At 37.7% G+C, this 23,506-nt stretch overlaps 1 protein-coding gene across 1 annotated transcript in view; it reads left to right on the top strand.

Annotated features, from left to right (window-relative positions):
• Nucleotides 1–23,506, top strand: part of LOC150092515 (AP-2 complex subunit alpha-like) — a 440,587-nt gene that overhangs the window by 164,097 nt on the left and 252,984 nt on the right. The window contains exon 9 of the mRNA XM_090414707.1: nucleotides 8,328–8,478. Within this exon, the coding sequence (XP_090270833.1) occupies nucleotides 8,328–8,478 (151 nt within the window). The remainder of the gene's footprint in view (nucleotides 1–8,327; nucleotides 8,479–23,506) is intronic.

Raw genomic sequence — 23,506 nt, 5'->3', positions numbered from 1 at the left:
GTGCCTAGAGCGTGGGCAGTACTAGCCTATCAGCACTGGTGCCCTGTTTTCTTTTTTTTTTTTTTTAAACTTCATGACTCGAAATGGTAGTGGTGGTGGTGCCTCTTAGGACACAGCACTTGGGCTGAGGTCACTGCTTGCCCAACTGACACTATGGCATTAGAGAGTAAAGCTAATGGTAACTAATAGTGATGTTTTTTATTTATATATTTATTTATTTGTTTGTTTTTATTATTATATATTTGGTTTAATCCTTTATCCAAGTGTAAGCAAACAAAGTTTGTGCCTGAAGTATTTTCAGGACTGGAACAATGCGTGGTAAAGGTGGACTGAGTTCTGATCAATAATGCAAAGCACATCTCCTTGCGGACATGTATAATGCTATGCATTAAGGGAAGAGCCACTGGGAAGAACTACTGGTAGTGGCCCTTCCCTTAATGTATAATGCTATGCAATTAAGGGAAGGGCCACTACCAGTAGTTCTTCCCAGTGGCCTTCCCTTAATGCATAGCATTATACATGTCCGCAAGGAGATGTGCTTTGCATTATAGGAGATACTAAGGTAAGTGATCAGAACTCAGTCCACCTTTACCACGCATTGTTCCAGTCCTGAAAATACTTCAGGTGCAAACTTTGTTTGCTTACACTTGGATAAAGGATTCAGCCAAATATATAATTGGTAACATAACCAAGTGGGAAAAACTTCCATCATTTTTCATTATTTATTTGTAATAGCTAGTTAAAGAATTTGCATCAATGTCATAAAAATTGAAGTGCAGAGAAAATAGTAATTTTAAAAATTCTCGTGTCACTTTGTTTGGGGTCTCTATAGGGGACACATGCCATTACGAATATTCCTTCCGAAACTGCTGAATGATAATTCCAACCAAATAAAAATATTTCAGTATTAAAAAAAGAAAAAAAAAAAACTTTGAAAATATTTTTACTTTAAGTAATATATTTTTAATATATAGTAGAATCTCATGAGTCACTTAATGGTCCAAAACAGGATGAATCCTTCCACACAATCCATAAGGAATGTCAAGAACCAACCAGATTTTTGGCCTCACTGTTCAATTCTCACTTTCTCATGGCATGCCCCTCCTTATTAGGTCTACTCTTGGACATTGAACAAGGATGGACTAGCAACCTGGAACACAGCCAACCAAATTATCATGTATGGACTTAAACCACAACAGTTGCGGCTCGTACATATGCACTGCGACACTGCGGCACCCTCAAGGAAAAATGAAAAAATTAAATTTTGTGTTTATAAATAATAACAATGCTTACAACATTATATAAATGCAATACAATATATTAAAGGTTACAGCTTATCTTTTGACATTGATTGAATAGTTAATAATTGGAATTGTTTGATTAACGCTTTAGATTATGAAACAAATTCACTGCGAACTAACGCAGTGTTTGAATTATCACATTCGGCCAATTGCATCTAGACTCGCCGATATTCATTTGCGTTTCTCATTATACGTTACAAGTGATTCTGACACTGCTTGTTTGGGCAGTGTATCATATGCTTGCGCGCATTATTTATGTGAGGTGCAAAACTTTTATTATTGGTGTGTGTTTGTGGTGAGGATTAACTATTATTTGTAAATCTTATTTTATTTTGTTAAAATAACATATAATTATTTATTATAGATCCAAGGCTTAATTATAACAAGTGTCACTGTTGAAAATATGAAATTATATTTTTTCAATTATCATTACACGAAACAAGTGCAGTGTGATTTAACGCAGTGTCAGATTATCGTGTTTGGCCAATTGCATCTAGGCTCGCCAATATTAGTTTGCACTTGTCATTGAATGTTACAAGTGGTTCCGGCACTGCTCATTTGGGCAGTGTCGCTTACAGATAAATTGTATGCATGTGTGCATTATTTCTGTGAGATACGAAACTTTTATTATTGAAGCAATGGGGAGAGATGCCTTTAATAGAAAATGGAATTTATTCAGAAGTAAAATGGACAGAAACCTAAAGAAAAGACTAATAAAATGTTGTGTGGAGTGTTGCAATTTATGCAGTTGAAACTTGGACACTGAAGAAAGAAAAAATTAAGATTTTGGAAAGCTTTGAGATGTGAATTTGGAGAAGGATGGAAAAAATTAAATGGACAAATAAAATAACTAATGAAGAGATCCTGAAAAGAGTAGAAGAAGAAAGAAGTCTGTTAAAGAGGATAAAAAAAAAAAGAAAGGGAAACTGGATCGAACATATTCTGAGAAGAAATGGAATCAAATTAAGGGGATAAAAATCCCTTATTATTTTACAGCCAGTATGCGAATCTCTGAAATCAAAAACTACGATCTAAAAGTTTCATGCCGAAGAACTATCAGCGAATCCAATTGTAAGTGAACACCTGGTAGTGCAACTCGAAGCAAAGGTGGAGCAAGCTCCCTCGCTATCCTTGATATTTTCTCATAATGTAAAACACAGCTCCTAGGAGATGTAATACTGCCTTACATTATGAGGAGAGGTCACTGTCCAGACTGGTTTCAACCTTTTTTGAGGTATCAGTGAGTAGGTAGACCTGGATGATATCAAAGTTTAAGAAATAGAACTAATAAACCTTTACTATACGAATGCCAGAAAGGTGTGCCCATATATTATTATTATTATTCCGGGCAACTCCAAGGAGTCGACAGACTCATCGAGGAGGTCCTAACATCATGTCAAGAACAACTATTTGACATTCACACAGCATCTATCATACCTCACCTTGAACTCATTCACGGTCATACCACCCACAACAGACTCTGGCAGCTTATTTCACTCATTCACCACTCTCCAAGTAAAAAACCTAGCTCTAACACCCCTACTAACCACATTCTTGCCCAGCTTCCATGTATGGCCCCTAGTCCTCCCACCACCAGTCCTATACTCAGAAATATCTTCTGGATTAATCTTATAGAAACCCTTCAGTAATTTGAATGTCTCAATCATACACCTCTTTTCTGCCTATCGACCAATTTTTGCAACCCACAAATCTTCAACCTGTTCTCATAAGGTTCATTCCACAGATCTGCTATCATCTTGGTCACTCGTCTCTGGATCCTCTCTACCTCCTCCCCATCAAGAAGAAACCCTGGGGCCCATATCTGGGCACAGTAGTCTAGATGGGGTCTTATCAAGGCTCGATACAGAGGAACAATAACTTGTTTGTCTCTGCTTGTTAAAGTATTTTTCAGAAGCCAAGTGATTTGATGAGCTGATTTAACCACTTTTGCAATGTGCCTCCTAAACTTCAATTCCCTATCCACCAACACTCCCAAATCCCTGGCCTCATCAATCTCCTGGAGTCTGGTTCCACCACTGTGATATACTGCTGCTAATCTTTTCACCCCAAAATGCATAACCTTACACTTTGCCACATTAAATTGACATCCATTTTCCCTAGTCCAGTCCTCCAAACTATCCAAATCATCCTGCAGAATTTTGACATTCTGTGCACTCACAATTGCTCTACCCAACTTTGCATCATCAGTCAGCAAACAAGTGAACACTTCCTCTCAGATCCTTTCCTATATCATTGATGAACAAATTGAAAAGTAGTGGTCCAAGAACAGAACCCTGCAGCACACCACTAGTCACAAGCAGTCTTTTAGACTCAACTCCTGAATAAACCACTCTCTGGTATCTCTCCATCAGCCACCCTCTTATCCATCTCACTAACCCTATATCCATCTCCATCTGCTCCAGTTCACTGATTAGAGTTCCATGTGGTATCCTGTGAAAGTCCTTGGCAAGGTCCAGTAGAATCACTGTAAACCCATTACCCTTATCCAGTTCAGCCGTCACTTTGTTAGAAAACGTGAGCAAGTTACTGAGGCATTATCTTCCCTTCACAAAACCATGTTGTCCCCCATACAATATCCCATTTTCATCTATCCAATCCTATATTCTTTTCTTGACTAATTTCTCCAAAACCTTGACGATTCCTGATATGCTAATCGATTGGTAATTTACAACAGCAGTCTTGGAACCTCCTTTATGCAGTGGAACTATTTTCCCCTCATCCCCCCCCCTCAGGACTAACCCACACCCGAGACTCAAAATTAAACAAAATGGTCAAGGGTACTGACAATTCTTTAGCCACTTCACGTACGACATGAGCTGGTATACCATCCAATCCCACAGATGTATAGACATTGAGGTTTTGCAATAGACTACTCACCTCCACTTCATTCACCACAATTCCCATATAATCTATTGGTCCATTCATTTCTGCAATGTCACTACCTGGATGATATATTCTTGCAAAGTGCTCGTTCAGTAACTCAACTATATCAACTGATTCAGTTACCTCCCTACCATTGGCATTCTTTAAAATCATTCTGCTATATACATTTTTTCTTTTACTTGCAACATATCGAAAAAAACTGTTTAGGATTCTCTTTAGCCTGCATGGGCAGTGTTCTTTCGTGATCCTTTTTTGCTTTTCTTACCATGCTCGTTACCCTTCTGGCCTGCGCTTTTTACCGTTCGTGTGCCTGCCGGTCACCTTTCTCCTTAAATTCCCTCCATAGTTGTTTCTTTTTTTGCCGCTCAAGCTTAATGGTGTTATTCATCCATTTAACCCCTACTTGATATATTATTCGGACTCTAGGTATACAGTCAGCCATTGCTTCATGCAAACACTTCTTAACTGCCTTCCATGCACTATCAACTTCTAGCCCTTGCAGTTGTACATGCCATGTCACTGAACCAATCAAACTCCTAAGCTTGTCATACTTACCAGCCCAATAATTCCACATGTACCCTGTCTTAATTGTAAATTCCACACCTTTAGCCACCTCCCAAGGCAAGACCCTATGATCACTCTCACCAATTGGTGGCAATGTGGTCATATTAGTTACAGCCAAATCCTCAGATGCAATTACTAGGTCAAGCACTCTCACACCCCTAGTATTTTCCATTACATGCTGTCGCAGATAGTTATCCCTTAATAACCACATAAAATCCAATTCCTTCCTCCCGTGTGTTTTCTCCTCACTCCAATCAATGCTACCATAGTTGAAATCTCCTATAATAATTACCCTGCTTCCACTCATCTCTTCTGTTTGCTTGTGCATACTATCTCCACCATTTTTTCCATCACATGGTCTATGTAGCAGCACCCAATTGTACATTTTGTTCTGCTAGCCACAAACTCACACCAAATGGCCTCAAATGTGCTCTTTTCTCTATCCTGTAATTGAACTTCTATTCTCCTTGGCTGCAGCTCATCAGCTATCATCAACAATACTCCTCCCCTCATTTTATTCTCCCTGTCATTCCTGAACACACTATACCCATCACATTCAATCCCAATTATAACTAAGATAAAAATTTTTATCACCTTAATTTAATTAATTTATCCAGAAAAAACAGCCATTTGGCTTTTTATCTTAGTTATAATATATGGGCACACCTTTCTGGCATTTGTATAGTAAAGGTATGCAAGTTCTTTTCACTTAAACTTTGATATCATCCAGGTCTACCTACTCACTGATGAGACCTCAAAAAAGGTTGAAACCGGTCTGGGTAGTGACCTCTCCTCGTAATGTAAGGCAGTGTTACATCTCCTAAGAGCTGTGTTTTACATTATGAGAAAATATCAAGGATAGTGCGGGAGCTTGCTCCACCTTTGCTTCGAGTTGCCTTGGTGTTGTACTACCAGGTGTTCACTTACGCTTGGATTCGCTGATAGTTCTTCGGCATGAAACTCTTAGATCGTAGTTTTCAATAGTTTCGCATACTGGCTGTAAAATAATAAGGAATTTTTATCCCCTTAATTTAATTAATTTTGCCAGAAAAAACAGTCGTTTGGCTTTTTATCCAGAGGAAGAGTAAGGAAAACAATGCTAGATTACATGTTGAATGGAGACAAGTACACAACCTTGAAAGAGAAGACTCAGAACATAAGAAAGTGGTAGGGACGTTTTGTCACTGAGAGAAGAACCTGCTCATTTGCAGAATATTTAAGATGTGTCAAGTGTTGTAGTTGGTGTTGAAAAGGCTGAGAACAGGATCTAGAATTTGGTTGACAACAATGGTATTATCTTTGATGGACAGCATGGATTTATTAAAGGGAGGTCATGCTTTTGTAATCTACTTATTACAATAAGGTGACAGCAGCATTGGATGTGGGAGATGGATACACAATAGTAGACTTTGCAAAGACGTTTGATTACTGCATGATAAGTTGATAGTCAAACTAGAGCAGATGGGAATGGATATTAGACTAGTGCATTTAATTGGAGATTGGCTGTCTGATAGGTATGAACAAGTTACATATGGGGAAGCAATATCTCAGAAGAGGAAAGTCACTAGTGGTGCGACTCAGCAGTCTGTTTTAGGGCAATTTAACCTGTATGTTAATGATACTGGGGAAGATTTGAATAGGAATATAAAGCTGTTTGTATATAATGCCAGGATGAGATGAACTATGAAGAGTACAATAGAGGTTGTGGCCTTACAAAAATCGTTGAATAGACTGAGTGAATGGGAGTGGGGATGCCAGTTCAGTATTGTGAAATGTAAGGCTTTAAAATTCGGAAAGCAAAGATGGGATTTAGAATTTACTCTTGGTAGAGATATATTATTGGAGGTGGAGGAAATAAGAGATCTTGGGGTGATGGTGAATAAGGATCTGAAATTTAGAGGACATATTGCCAAAATTGTGAGGACAACACAACAAATTCTGGCAGTGAAGTGTGGTGGTGGGGGGGGGATACTGACTTTTAGTGGTAAGGAGATTCTGTTTCCATTGCATAAGGCTCTGATTAGGCCACATATGGACTACTGTGCATAGATTTTGTCTTCTGGTTTTCAAAAGGATGATGAGATGGAAAGGGTTCAGAGGCAATTGACCAAAATAGTTTTTAATCTCTGGAATGTTGAGCATGAAAAAGTTGAGAAGATTCACTTTGCAGTCTGGTGGATAGGAGGAAGAGGGATCATATGATAGACATACAAGTTAGTAAGAGGTTCTTACAGGAATAAAGTTGAGGTTTTTAATAAAATGGTGGGAGATTTGGGGAGAACTGGAAGCTGTATAAGGAGAGAGTGAGAAGCAGGTTTTTTTTTGCATGGAGAGTTTTGAATGATTGAAATGCATTACCTGAGAATATGTCTGCAAAGAATTTGAATGTGCTTAAAGCAAGGTATGATAAGCTGTGTGTGTGTGTGTGTGACAAAAGTGACCTCCTGGATGAGTGATGCTATAGGGTCTTCAGATAATAATTTCATGAAACAAAGATCAGAAAATGGGAATATGTTTATTCGAGTTTGGCTTACAAATGACTAATAGTATGCCACACTATTAGATCATCTCATTGGCCACACACACACACACATACACACAAGATCTGATTTGACCTTTTGATCAAGCCTACTGAATTATTCAATGTAGTTATTTCAAACTTTTTATCTTATTTCAGCATTTGTGGTTGATTATCTGTTCTAGCTGTCTTTCCACACTTCAAATTTCTGACTGCTTTTGCCACTGTACTGAAATGAACTCTAAAGAAAAAAAATGGCTACGAGGAATACTTCTTGTAATTGTTATATCAACTTGTTACCTTTATTTAATAATTTATAGAAATAATTACTCCACATATCCAAGAATAGCCTTACCTTCAGTTTTTTTATGTCTCCTTTAATTACCTTTCCTAAAGATGGGACAATTTTCTGAAATCTTTGGATGATTTGTTAACATTTATACTTTTCAAGGGAAGAAAAAATGATGTTATTCATGCAATTTGCAGTATACAAGTTTACAAACCATATCAACACCATAAGATAAAACTGTTTTATTAGTTAAAGTCAGTTTTTTAAATTACTATACTTTATGACATTGTTAATTGTTTAACTAGTTATTTGCTGTGATTTGATAATCCAACATTAGCTGTCATACGATTATCAAAATCAAAACTAGGAATCAAAGTACTGGTCAGCTCAATTAACAGTTTTTTTGAATTTCAAGGTAGTTTGTTTATGGGCATGCTTAATTGAACAGTGGAAAGTATAGTCTATTTACTCCAGTAAGTATATATTTAAAACATACTTGTGAAAGGGTTAAACTGTTGGGCAGGAAGGACTTAATATTTCATAAACTTTTGAGGATACTTCTCTGCTCCACTGATATCCTGGGCTTGTATTGTATGAAACCAAGTCAAGAAACAGACATTTAACCAGCATATCTTTTAAGGTTTATCTAAATATTTGAGCTCTTAGCACTTGCAGTTATATTCAGTTCCTTTAACAAATATTCTAATAACTTCCTTTTATATGAGTATAATATTTGACTTTTTAATTACAGAGGATCCTGGTGTAAGAGGAAGATTAACAGAGTGTTTAGAGACTATATTAAACAAAGCACAAGAACCACCAAAATCTAAGAAAGTTCAACATTCTAATGCAAAAAATGCTGTACTCTTTGAAGCCATTAGTCTTATAATTCACATGGACAGGTAATTTCATTGCCATGGCTGAAGAAAAATTTCTTGTTAGAACATTAAGCTATCAGTCCAAATTTATCACTGAATTTTCATGCTTATTGCTCTTTTTAATTTATTTACATATAATTTTCTGCAAAATGGAGTAGCAAAAGTTCTGAGTTTGCCATTTTTATTTTATTAGTTGAGAAAATCCACACAAGTTATGTTTGGGTAGAACGTATTTGTAGTGTTTTAGAAGTTTTAACATGCATTGTAATAACGGTAATTGATTGAACACTTTAACTTGTCTTCCTTTGTTCTGCTTTTCTTATTTTATTGGTAGGAACAGTGTTCTTCACATTTTATGTATAAGATCTGACAACTGAGTAAACAAGATATCCTAATAAACTTAAATAAAAATTCCTCTTAATTGTGGTGATCACCATTCTGCAGTTCTGCTTGAATGACACCAAATTTTCCATTTTTTTTTTTTTTTTTTTTTTTTTTTTTTTGGGAGAGGACATGAAAATCTGTCAAGCTGTTTATAAGGGCTATTGATTTTCTAGACAACTTTTTATGCAACTTACATCCATACATTATTACTATGAGTGGACTAAGGTTTATTTTTATTTCATATATATATATATATATATATATATATATATATATATATATATTTTTTTTTTTTTTTTTTTTTTTTTTTTTTCTCCCATGTAATCCAGAAATCCTGCTCTAGATATGGAACTTCTTGAAGCCATTCAGGCTTTCAGTAAGCATAATAGTCGTGATTTCACACTATCTGGAGAAATCAATCTCCCAACTAAACATTCATGCCTATGCATGGTTTAAACCTGTAGCTTCTTGGTTAGAAGGTGGATATAGCTGAGCTAACTGCTCAGCTGTCAAGCTGGAAAATCTCTTGAACTAGTTATTAATTTTGAGAAATAAGTCTTTTGAAATGGAACTGGGTGGTCAGGTTGAATGTGGTGGATATTTTATGGCTTTAACAGTTTATTCCTTAATTCCTTCTAATGCTTTTCATATACCAACATCTCATATTAATATTTTCATCATGATGAAATGTGAAATATTCAGCATGGATTGTTATACAATGGTTGTTATATCTGCTTTAATCTCCCTTGTTTATAAAAGGAAAACAATTAAAAATTCGGGACATAATTTCAACTTGCTGAACATATTTTAGGCATTTCACTAACTTCGGTGATTTTAGTGAAACTTGGGAGGAAAAAAAAAAAATTATACTGGTTCCTTGTTCCATACCACTCATTTCTATGATGTGCTCATCAAACTGCCTCATTAGGACAGTGCCATTCCCCACATTTTTAACTTGCATGTTGGGAGCAACTTTTACTAAATATCAATTCAAACATTCATAAGGTTTTTCATAATATATATATATATATAATAAATACCAGCTCTCACATCCATAAGTTAAAACTGGTTTGAACACTGTCTTGTATACAGCTAATTAGTGTTCAGACTAATTTCTCTCTTATTCCATATGATTTTATTCAATTGACTTCCTACCATACCAGCTTTGTTGATTCTGCTGTCTATTAACATATTTAATTTACCATCTTCACTAAAAATCGTGCCTAAGTAGCTGAAATGTTTTACTTGTTCCACAGGTTCTCCATTCACAACACAGTTGACATTTTCCACGATTCTACCTATTTCATTGTCTTTGTCTTTTTATTGCTGACCTTCATACTTTACCTATTACAACAGTTATTCAATTTCTTCAGGGAATCTTGCAAACTTGTAGTGGATTTATTTAGAAGTATAACATTGTCTACATAAAGCAAAGAGCATACATTAACATCTCCAATTCTGATATAATGTTTAATACCACTTTCCTTCATAATGTGATCCATATAGATAATGAATAACAGAGGGGATAATGTACATCCTTGTCTCACACCAGATTTAACATTAAACCATTTTCCTGTAGTTCTTTCAATTCTAACTGCTGACTTATAACTCAAATAAAGACTAAGTATTGCTTGATATAATGCCCCATTGATACCATATAACTGTAGCGTATTGAATAGCTTCTCTCTTGGCACCTTGTCATATGCCTTTTCCATATTGACAAAACATAATTACAGATCTTTGTTATATTCCCATGCTTTCTCGACTATTTGTCGTAAAGTGAAGATCTGATCCTGACAACCTCTATTTGGCCTGAATCCAGCTTGTTCTTCATCCAGCTTTTCTTCCACAATTCTTCTCAACTGTTTCTCAAGTATACTTGCATAGATCTTGCCAGGAATGCTCAGTAGGGAAATACCTCTGTAATTCTCACATTCAGCTTTATTTACCTTTTTATATATGGGCATTATGAGTGCTCTACTCCAATCATCGGGAATTCTTCCCTCTGTCCAGGCCTTCTGAACTATGCAGTGCAGCCATTGTAAGACTTTTATACCATCCTACTTCAGCATTTCTGGTTGAATATCATCTACTCCTGCTGCCTTTCCACATTTCAAGCCTTTGATGGCTTTTTCTACTTCAAGTATGGATATATATTCCTGACTGTATTCCTGTTCAGTGTTTTTTACCACTGTGCTATCACTGCTTGTTTCATTTAGCAATTTTTTGAAGTAATTACTCCATACTTCAAGGATATCTTTTTCTCCTGTTTTCATGTCACCTTTATCATCTCTTAACTCTTTTTACAGCACTCTTCCATTTCTAAGCTTCTTCAACAACTTCCAGAATATCTTACCACCTTCTTGATATTTATTTTCTATGTACTTGCCAAAGTCCTCCCATGACTTTTGTTTAGCTAGTTGTACACAGTATTTAGCTTTCTTACATTTGTCTCTGTATTCTCTAAGAGCACAAGCTGACTTATTTGCAAGGAACTTTTGATATGCTTTCTTCTTTTTTTTTCACTGCCTCTTTAACTTCCTGTGTCCACCATGGAGTTCTGATTTTTCTATCCTGGCAGACAACCTCACCACATGCTTCTCTGGCTGAATCAGTCAGGGTTTTCTTCAAGGCTTGCCACTGAATCTTCAAGATTTGGTTCCTGTTCTCAAACTCTTTCAATTTTTTTCAATAATCTTTGTGTATTTTAGTCTACAGTTCACATCTGAGAGCTGCTCAACTTTTATTCGCTTTAAAATTTCTTACATGTTATTCTTTTCAATATGAAATTCAATTTTATCCTGCTCAAGGCTAAATAGTGATTACTTCCAATTTCAAATCCTCTGTACACTCTGGTGTCCTGCACCAGGGAGAAAACATCACTATCAACAACAACATAGTCAATGAGACTTTTCTTATTCCTTGCCTGTTCTCTCCATGTGAATTTGTGCACATTTTTATGTTGGATCATGGTGTTAGTAATAACTAGTCCATGTCCTGAGCAGAAATCCAACAGGCATTTGCCATTATTATTAGCTTTGCTCATTTCTCCAAATTTTCCAAAAAATTTTTTTGCATATCTGACTGTCATTTCCTACTCTACTGTTTAGATCCCCAACAAGGTTTAACTTTTCCTTTTTCATTGTGTCAGTTGCTTTCTCTAAAACCTCAAAAAAATTCCTCCACTTCTACGTTAGTAGAACCTTTTCTGGGACCATAGGCACAAATAAGTCTCGTTGTCCAGTTCCCCATTCTCATATTTGTCCACGTCGCTCTACTTGAGACTGCCTGCCATTCAAGGAGATTAGCGTTGTATTTTGTGTTGAATAATATGGCTTCTCCTTCTTTTCCTTGATTGTCATTGCCTGAATCTAACATTATTTATTGCTCTTTTTTGTTTCAGTCACCCCTATTATGTCGATCTCGTACTTATCTAATTCCTCAGCTAGCTTCCTTTCTTTGCCATTCAGCCTTCTTATGTTGATAGTATCCATCTTTAACTCTGATGATATTGAGTTTAGGTGTGCTTTAAGATTTGTTCCAGTAGCTGACTTTTTGCTGTTTGACCTGGTTCCCCTGGCGAAAACAACGGAGGCCTTGTTTAACCTGGCTACACCCCAGCCGGCATGAAATTTTGTCACTTTGTAATCATTTTGTATATTGCTTTAAGCCAATAAGAATACAATTTGCTCGGCTAAATCCGAAATTGCCAGCCCATCCTCGTTTGTTCAGTATCCAAGTAGATACCCAACAGGGTGCACCACGAGAAGGGTGTGGATTGGACATTAGGTCAGAAGCCCTGGTCAATTTTCCGCATTCCTTTAAAGGCTATGTGGAGGTCTCTTCTCAGTTATACAGCTTTGACCCTTAAGCACCCCAACTGAAATATATCAATTTTTAATTGACCAGTGAGTGATTTATTCACATACAATGCCAACACGTTTTGCCAACGGAAACTGTTCGGCTTCTTCATGGCTTATAACGGTAAGAGAAAACTCAAAGTGGCTAGTACAGAGAAAATGGATTAACACTATCATATAAATTAAAAAATTGAGACAGACACGTAACATTACACACATGGAGCGTGTTGTATTAGTCAATGTTGTGTGAGCAGGTTCTGTAGTTATGAGCGAAATGAAATTCTGTCAAACTGAGTGATCTTATTAAGGTTTTCCATATGTCAGCTGTTATCATTCCCTGGTTTCTGTTAAGATTTTCTCCAGAACGGAGGACTACTACGGCATCCTTGAAGTTTCTACAATGGAAGTCTTCTTCTAGATAAGGCATGGAGCTCTTATCCCAATCAATGGTGTGGTTTTTCATCGTGAAATGATGGGCTAGACCTGAATTGTCTGTTCTGTTGTTATTAACATAACCTATATGCTCTTTTTTTTTGGATTTCAAGACTTCTTGATGTCTTCCCTATATAAGCCACAAGAGCATGGGCTGTTGTACACTCCAGTGTGTTTAAAGAAAGTCTTTTGGCGATCTTAAAACGTGGCAGACATTCTTTACAGGTTTGAACACAACTCTGATGTTGAAAGGCCTAAGAAGGTTTGTGATCTTTTTTCGACACTGTACCTGCATAAGGAATAACTATGGAAGATCTGCATTGAGTGATGTAGGTTGTTGTTGTTGTGGGGAATTGCTATGAAGAATCCTGTTGATTAAACTCTGTGATGAACTTACTCGAATATCAGAGACATTTATAAGCAATGGCTATCCAAGGAATTTAATCAACAGGATTCTTCATAGCAATCCCCCACAACAACAACCTACCATCACTCAATGCAAATCTTCCATAGTTATTCCTTATGCAGGGTCGAAAAAGATTGCAAACCTTCTTAGGCCTTTCAACATCAGAGTTCTAGAAAAATATCAGCTAATGCCTTTTTATTCCCCCTATATACAGGGAGTAGGTGAGGCCGTTTTTAGCCCTATCTAACTTTGAGTTGCGTCAAAATATTATAATATTTTAATAATATTTATTATAATATTAAATATATATATTATATTATAAAAACTTTAATACTTTCCTATATTTCGGCAATGTTACATTGCCATCATCGGGGATCACAGCAATGCTATGTGCACGTAGGCACTAACAGTGGGCAAATGAGGCTGAAGAAAGGCAACCAAAGTTGGGCCTAGAGTCCTAAACAGTGCCCTAAATTGGGATCTTGGTTGTTGGGCTGAAGGTAAATACTTTCCAAATTTGGGACAGTGTTGTGCACCCCAATTTGTTAAGGTTTGGAAAGTTTTTCAGGAATGAGGCAGATTCAAGGAATAGCCTTTCTTATTTGTATTTGCTGCAATGTAATAGTAGCCCTCTTCACGCATCCTGTGGTAGATGTCCAAAACATGGTCAGCAAGTCCTGAGTGGCTGTATTGGTGGAACTGGATGTAGTCCATGTGTTCAGGAATTCTTATATTGGCTGTCCTGCTTGTTTGTCTGTAGTAGGACAAGGGGACCTGGTAGGGTCTAGGGAAAGTGGCTGGTCTTTAGTGGAGTGGATAAGAGTTGCCAATTTATTATGTGGTCTTTAAGTGGTTTTAAGGTTATTTCCTTAGGATTTTTGTCAAATTTTTCGGATGTGCCCTGGATATATGGACTGGTGATAGATCTTGAGTAATCTTTGCTCTGAAGTAGGAGGGGAATTGCAGTTACAGGGTTTAATATTTTTTAGTGATTGTAACCATTGGCTAAGAAAGTGTTTGTTCATGAAATGCTTGAGTTCAGTAGTTAAGGCACTGTTATCAAAACTGATTTAATTTTTCTCTGTTATATAGGGTTTTTATAATCTCATATTGTTGGGATTGGGTGGTGGTGTGACTACTGGTGACTATATCTACAAATATGTATACTGTTTTCTGTAAAAAGAGAATGCCAGGGATTCATCAGGCTGGTATGTAATTAGTTTCCAGGAATGGGAGACTGTTGGTTACTTTTTCTAAGGTAAACAGGATCCTGGGATGTTGATTGTTTAGATGTGTTAAGAAATTGTGGAGTGTATCCACCCCATGTAGTCAAATGGAGAACACATTATCTACATAGTATAGCCAGACAGTGGGTTTATGTATGGCAGAGTTTCAGGCTTTTTTTTTTCAAAGGTCTCCATGAAGAAGTTAGCCAGGGGTGGAGAACCATGGTTGTTCTCTCTATCTGTTTGCAGAATTTGCCTTGCCAAACGAAATAGCCTGAGTTCATCATGAACTGAAACAAGGCTGAGATATTGGGAAGAAATATGGCTTGGATGAGGTCTAAGGTATCTTTGAGTGGGACATTAGTAAATAAAGAGGAGACATCAAAACTGACCATTATGGCAGTGGGTTGCAATGTGAGGTTTTCTATACTGGCTTTAGAGTAGGCTGAGTTTTTTATGTCTGAAGGTGTGTTTCCAGTATATTTGGTGAGCACTTTGGCTAAATTCGTGTGTAGAGGCTTAAGTGCTGTGAGGACATCATGTTGGAGGCTTAATGAATTTTTTACAACACTCAAAAAGAATTAAAATAGAATTTAATACTTCCTATATTTCGTCCTAGTCACTAGAACATCTATGGGGATTACAAAAATAGTTAATGTAACATACACACAAATAATAAACAATACTGAGCCCAACCACGTGGGTGACACTAAAGTCCTATCTAGTTGGAGTGCCCTCTAAGGGCAGTAGTAGGTGGCCTGGAATGTAAGGTGGGACCTCTGGTGATGAGTGTTTCCCAAATCTTCGGAAGCTTAATACAACCGTATTTATTCAGATTTGGTTGGTTTTTGAGAGCTGCTGCTGCTTCCAAGAAAAGTCTCTCTTTCTTGAATTTGCTGTAGTGGAGCATGGTGGTTTTCTTCCAAGATTTGGCTTTGGCTAAATGTTTGGCTAATTTGTATGTGGGTGAATCGGTGCCATCCACAATGGGACGTAATGGCACATTTTGTTTATGGATTTTTGGTAGTCCATATATCTGGGGAAGGGGTCTAAAGATAAGGTTTTAGTTTGTGACTTCCACAGACCAAGGGATAACCTTTTTAAGGAGCCTATGGAGTAAATCTCTGTACTGGTGGGAGCATAGTCTATAGTAGCATTTCTCAATCTTTCTGAGCTCAAGGACCAATAAAATGCCTAAAACAATTTTACAGACCACTAAGTTATGTAATTTTTTTTAAAAAATGTATGTGAGGATTACCAACATTTACATATACATTTACAACATATACGTATTATATTTACATACAGTATTTACATATATAACATTTTATACACAGGGGGTCCTCGAGTTACGTCGGAGATCCGTTCCTACGGACCGACGTTAGGTGATTTTCGATGCAAGTCAGAATTACCATAGCCTAAGTTACTTACCTAACCTAAAACACCCTAAAGTCATACGTATATATCAAGAAACAGAACTAGGCCATAGGAAAATGAAAGGAGAACATAATTACTGTATAGTACAGAAAAATGACAAAAATGAAACTGTAATAAAAAAACAAACATAAAAACGAGAAGACTCTCCAAAATGACAAATGAAACTGTATTCTGTATAGGTGATTAAAAAAAAAAAAAAAAAATGAAAACAATTCTTTACCTTTTATCCTGTAGTTGGCTTGCACACTGGAAGAGGTGTTGCAAGGAGGGGAGAGGCAGAAAGAGGAACTGAAGAGACAGTTAAGGTACCAGCACCTGCTACAGGCCTCTCTACCTTCGTGAAAAAATGTTCCAGGCTAGTCTGGAATGATACCATCCTCTTCTCCTCGTATATCTCCCTATAACACTGCAGGCAATCCATAACCCCCTCGGAAGACCTTTGTGTACCTAGTAATGTTGGGATCCTCAGCCTCAAACGTGGCCAGCCCATCCTCAATGAGGGCAAAACCTTCTGCCAAGCCCTTGGTGGTGAATCTCCTGGGTTCAGGGGTTGGAACCGTTTCCTCCTCCTCGATCAGCTGCTTCTCTAACTGAATAAGGTCTTCTGATGACAACTCCTCCCCATGAGATGCCAGAAGCCCTGTGACATCTTCGGCCTCCACTTCCAAATTCATCTGCTTCCCCAGGGCAACAACCTTCTCTGTGACAGCCTCAACTGTCTCCTCATAGCCATGGAAATCATTCACAAACTGGGGACACAGTTTTTTTCCACACACCATTCAAATTTGTCTGCTTCACTTCATCCCAAGCATGCTCAATGTTTTGCATGGCATTATAAATACTATATGATTTCCAAAAGTCTTTGAGGGTTAAGTTCCTGTCTTTTTCAGTTGCCCTGAAAGCCATTGCAAATGTCCTGTGGAGGTAGTAGGCCTTAAAGGAAGCAATAATACTCTGGTCCATAGGCTGCAAAAGGGCTGTGGTGTTTGGTGGAAGGTAAACCACCTTAACATTAGAGTGAAAGTCATCCAAGTGGGCAGGGTGACTAGGGGCATTGTCTAGCACTAACAATGCCTTAAAGGGCAGACCCTTGGCTGTACAGTACCTCTGAACTTCTGGCACAAAATGGTTGGTAAACCAGTCCTCAAAGATTTGAAGTGTCACCCATGCCTTCTTATTGGACCTCCAGATGATAGGCAGTTGACCCTTCCAAATGCCCTTTAGTGTCCTTGGATTTTCAGCCTGATAGACCAACAAGGGCTTCAGTTTTAAGTCGCCAGCAGCATTAGCCCCAAGAAGCATAGTCAGTCTCTCCTTACCAGCTTTATGGCCTAGTGCTGCCTTCTCCTCGTTGGCGATATAGGTACGATTAGGCATACGTTTCTGTAATAGGTTTGTCTCGTCCACATTAAACACTTGTTGAGCACTGTAGCCCCCCCCCCCCCTTATTATCTCAGCCAACCCCTCAGGAAACTGACCAGCTGCTTTATCATCACCACTAGCAGCTTCACCTTGCACCTTAAGGTTATGTAAATTGCCCTGCGCCTTAAACTGCATAAACCTACCTTTACTAGCATTAAACTCTTCACCTGCACTCATTTTCTCCCCTTTCACTTTTCAAGATCTCAAACAATCTTTTCGCCTTTTCTTGAATTAACATGAGGCTAATTAGGATACGGCGTTGATGCTGGTCTTCCAGCCAAAGAACAAGAAGTCTTTCCATCTCAATCATGAGCCTACTACGTTTTTTCGTAATCTCAGTCGATTTCATTGGCACCAATCCTTTCACGTGTTCAAGGATGTGAACTTTATCCTTGATAATAGTCCCGACTGTGGTACGACTTAAGTTCAATGCGCAACCAATGTTCGTTGGTGTTTCTCCATTTTTTTGTCCTTTTAATAATGTCTAATTTCACTTCTAATGTAATGGCTTTCCTTTTCTTCGACACACTTCCATCGGAAGAGTCTGCCTTACGTTTGGGAACCATATTGAAGGGTAAAAAAAGTCACAAAAAAACACAAACACAAAAGTGAGAGAGCGATGTAAACAAAGCACGCGGTACCCAAAGAGTGTATGCTGAGACCTGAGCGACGCCACCTCTCCTAAACAAATGCCGCATAACAGCATATTCTTCTGCCGCGCTCACAAACAAGTTCGCCCGCGACGTTTGAATTTTATGTCGTGCTACTTCAAGTCGAAATTTATTTTTTAAATTATTTATGGGATTACCGCCGTAAAGTCGAAACGACGCATGTTGAGGACGACGTAGGTCGAGGACCTCCCCCCCTGTATACATAAACATTTACAAATACATATGGAAACATAATTAAGTTGGAAGTAAACGACTAAAAGTGTATCATCACTGAACAAAGTTTTTATTTTTATTAAACAAAGGTATCATTTTTCACTTGGTTAGACTATAATAAGTTTAGTTTAATCCTTTATCCAAGTGTGAGCAAACAAAGTTTGCACCTGAAAGTATCTTCAGGACTGGGGTAAGGTAGTGTCAACACTAGGCTGAGAAAGCTCTCATCACTCCTATCTCAGTATTTCCCATAATTGGAGAACTTGAAATGAAAATGGGAGAACTTGAAAATGAGAGATTTCTCTGCCTGGTGTTGCACTACCTTACCCCAGTCCTGAAGATACTTTCAGGTGCAAACTTTGTTTGCTCACACTTGGATAAAGGATTAAACTAAAATTATTATAAAATAAAGGTATCAATTTCCAATTTGCTGTGGGCTAATGAATGGGTATGTCAGCGCTGTTCCGCTGACATACCCATTCATCTGCCCACAGCAACTTTTATATTTTATATGTTATCCCCATTAATCTGCCCACACTCATTAAGCTCACCCCACAACAACATTTTTATCACCATTGGTACCATGGACAAATGAATGGGGAATGTCAGTACCGTCCTGCTGATACCTTCATTCATCTGCTCGCAATGACGTTTATCTTAAATCTCCCATTCATCTTCCCATACTCATGAAGCCCATAGCCCCACAACAACTTCACGCCCTTTCTGATTTGACCTGCAACATGTATACCGTTCCATTTGCTAAGTGCATTGTGAGACGAGGGAAAAATGTTCTTATCTTATTCCATTCATCATAATACTGAATACAACTTGACATCCATGGATTCCATCATGGATGACATCCCTTGTCATGTCCAAACCATCCCCTGCATATACCTCAAAATTTCAATCAGAACATCCCATAGCCATTAATGCCTCCTCATCCACACACACTTCTGGCCGATACGAATCGCCTTATTTCCTTGAGGAGTTTTCCATGACCAACAAAAAAAAAAAAAAATTTAAGATATCCTGTTATGCGAGGTCATTCCCAATATCTATAAACAGTCCAACCCACGATGTCAGTAACAAAGTGCCATCCACGTGGCCAGGTGCATTTTCCCACCAGCGACTGTATGCCAAATATACACCGTATGCATGTGATTTGTACTAATCGTGTTAATGGTGGTTTTAATTATATCCGTCCTGATTTATTCAGAGGCACAACAGTGGTCATCATAAATCTGGCAGATTCCTTAATCATGTGGTGGTTTTATTTATATCAGTCTTGTGTGCTGCTTGTATTCATTACGTTGTGATGTGTGTTTCTGTACAATCCATGACAGTATGGATGTTTTATCTGCATGCAATGGATTCGGTGTGCTTATCCTCATATTTCCACAAGCGACCATACGAGATATGGAACTTCGCTAAACAGGATGCGGGCAGCCATCTTCCTCGCCAGCAGAGCTGAGCCTCACTGTGATGTCACTTTGCGTAACTGTCCTTTCATCCCCAATTTTGTCTGATTTTGGAAATTGATTAATTCCAGAACTAGTAACGAGAATAATCGGAAACTGTAGCCCAAATAAATAATATGATATAATTATGTTACTACGTATTTTTAATGAGATGGTTCAGCTTCTTGGTCTTTGCAGAGTTGCTGGATATCTGACTCAATATTGGTCAACTTCGGTCAAAGATCGGCTCACACGCTAAGATGATTTCTGTATTTTGTTTTTATTTGAAGGAGCGATGAAAATCCTTTCTCACAAAGATAGGTTGTAGAAAACTGCATGACGATTTTCAGTGCTTCTTCATATAATTCGGAAAATTCACTTCTCACTGAAGAACTCTGTTCTTTTTTCAATAGCGAAAGGTTGTTCTCATGACTATAAGCCTGAAATAGATCTCGAACCCACAGACGTTTCTTATAAAAGTTAGTCTGAAAATATGTTTCAAAATTCTGTTTCAGAGTTTAGAGGTGGTCACAAACTCTTTCCAGAAATGCAGAATCAACAAAAAGATCATTTTCCACTAAAAAGGATTCCAAAGTTGGAAAAGGTGGAAATTATCTGTATTTTACATAACTAATGCACAACACTGTTTTTTTTTTTTTTTTTTTTTTTTTTTCTCAAATGCCTTTATTTTGTCTTAGGCATCAAGAAGAGTTAAAGAATTTCCCTGAAGGGAGAGATTTAGTTCATTTAATTTCGGAAAAAATGTCTGAAAGACAGGATATTGTTGATAACCATGCTTCGTCAACAAGGAGTGATGCAAAATTAGAATTACATTCATTTCTCTCTCTGTGTTCACTGGGCATCTACAGATGCCGTATGGTCACTCCGATGCTCGATGATGTTCCACACTAGGCCTCGCCATGTAGTCCTGTTGTTTGCCCTTCTGGCAGCCTCAACTCTCTGAAGATCAGTCACTCCACACATGCCATCCATCCATCCATCTCATTGATGGTCTACCCCTGCCTCTTTTTCCAGGAACTTTACCTTCTATTACTGTTCTGAGAAGTCCTCCTTCCATCCTTTCTGTGTGTCCAAAATATTTTAATTTTCTTCTGTCAATATCCTTAAGGAGCCTTAAAGTTCTACTAATCTTTTCTAATGCCCATTCATTTGTACGCCTTTCAGTGTATGATATCCTCAACAGCCTTCTGTAACATCACATCACATCTCAAAAGCAGATATCCGTTTCTTATCTGACTTCTTTAGGTTCCAAGTCTCGCATCCATAAGTTGCTGTTGGAAAAACAACTGCATCCAAAATCCTCAACTTTGTTCCCATGGAGATAGATCCATCCTTCCAGATTTTAGACAGGTCTCTGACTGTTGTTTTAGCCATTCCTAACCTTTTTCTGACATCTTCTGAACAGCAATTCTTCATATTACTAATGGATCCCAGGTATTCAAACTTGCTGACTTCCTCAATTCTTTCTCCATTAAGATACATTTGTTTCTCAAGAGCTTCTCTGTTTGTTTTTCCTTTGAAAAACATTCATTTACAAACAATAAAACTTCATGCCTTAACTTGTTAGTACTTTTCCCCTAGAAGTCCAGCAAATTTCAGAATGAAGCAAAAGTTGTATATATTGACTGACAAAATAACCTGTTATTTAGCAGTCGAGCCTTAATAAAATTAACTAGCTTTACAACATTGTATAGCACAGTTTTAAATTCTGGTGGCATTCCTTTGGAGTCCAACTGCAGTAGTTAATTGCAGACCATCTCGGGAGTGGTGGTAAAAGTATTGGAAAACTTGGTTAAAGACAAAATTCAAGAATGGGTGGATCAGGAAATGATGCTCTATAGGGGTCAACATGGTTTTGTTAAAGGTAGATCCTGCTTTAGCAATCTATTAACTTTTTATAATAGAATGACATCTGAGTTGGACAAAGGAAATGGCTACACAGTGGTACTTCTGGATTTTGCTAAGGCTTTTGACAGGATACCCCATGGAACACTGTTACGCAAATTGGAGCAGATGGGAATGGATACTAAACTGGTGATATGGATAGGAGAATGGCTCAGGGAGAGATACCAGAAGGTGGTGTATGGAGGAGCAGAGTCCAGAATGAGGCAGGTGACTGGTGGTATGCCTCAGGGCTCTATGCTTGGGCCATTGTTGTTGAATTTGTATATAAATGATATAGGAAATGGCTTGAGGGGAGATATTCAGTTGTTTGCTGATGATGCAAAGTTGGGTAGCACAATAAAAACTCAAGCTGATGTTGAGAGTTTGCAGGATGATTTAAATAAGCTGACAAAATGGGCAAAGGGTAATGAATGTCAGTTCAACGTAGAAAAGTGTAAGGTTATGCATTTTGGGATTAAAAGATTACCGGCTGTGTACTACATTGATGGAACAGTACTCCAAGAGATTGATGAGGCTAGGGACTTAGGGGTGTTGGTGGATAGGGAGATGAAGTTCAGGAGACACATTGATAAGGTGTCCAAGATTACAAATAGGATTACGTGGTTATTGAGGAACACACTAACATTCAGAGATAGAGGTTATTATTCCCCTTTATAAAGCATCGATGCTTCCACATTTGGATTACTGTACTCAGGTCTGATCGCCTGGATTCCTTGAAGATGAGGAGGTTGTGGAGAGGGTTCAGAAGAGAGTGACTAGGTTGGTGAGTGATGTAAAAAATGCTCCCTACATTGATAGAGTGAGAGCTTGTGGATTGCAGAGGTTGGTTGATAGGTGGAGAAGAGGGGATATGATACTCATGGATAGGCTTATGTGTTCGTCAGACATTTTTGTAATGGATTTCACGGTTTAATATGAACACAGATGATTAAGAAAATAACTATTTATTAACTTATATTTCGCTGGTATTATATTCAGCATCTTCAGAGCACACAACACAAAGTTTGTTACAAATGCAAGACAACCACAATTTGGTGTAACAGTGGGGCTAGTATGAGTAATTGCAGCGTGCAACACAAGACTAAAGTCCTAATATGGCGCCATCTAGGTTTAAAAAAAAAAAAAAAAAGGGAAAAAAAAAGTTCAAAGTTTTGAAATAGTAGTCCAAATTATAGTCTTAGGAAGTTTGAAAAAATAAAATAAAAGTAATAAATTTTAATTTGATCTTAGGATGACTGTCTCCCAAATCTTTGGTAGATTTATACAGCCATACTTGTTAAGGTTTGGAGTATGTTTTAAAGCTTCTGTTGATTCCAGGAACAACCTCTCTGACTTGTAGAAGCTTCTGTGCATTACTTTTGTTTCTTTCCAATTGATCCCGTGTGCAGGATCAATTGGATATAGTTGCCATAGTGAAAGTGTCCGATATATATCCGACACTTTCACTTGCCATAGTGAAAGTGTCGGATATATTTTTTGTGTTCACCGAGGAGGTTGTCCACAGTTCTTCCTGTCTGTCTGTAGTAGGCTTGATGGCAAGAACAGGGCACTGCATAGACTCCTGGATGTGATAAAGGAGTGCATTTGTCCTTAAGTGAATCGATGAGAGTTGCTAATT

The sequence above is a fragment of the Typopeltis vanoorti genome, chromosome 25 (genome assembly GCF_054136105.1).
Source record: "Typopeltis vanoorti isolate ZY-2024b chromosome 25, IOZ_Tvanoo_1.0, whole genome shotgun sequence".
NCBI classification, from domain to species: Eukaryota; Metazoa; Arthropoda; class Arachnida; order Uropygi; family Thelyphonidae; genus Typopeltis; species Typopeltis vanoorti.
Note: the sequence above shows the minus strand (reverse complement) of the source record. Positions and strands in the feature narration are given on the sequence as shown.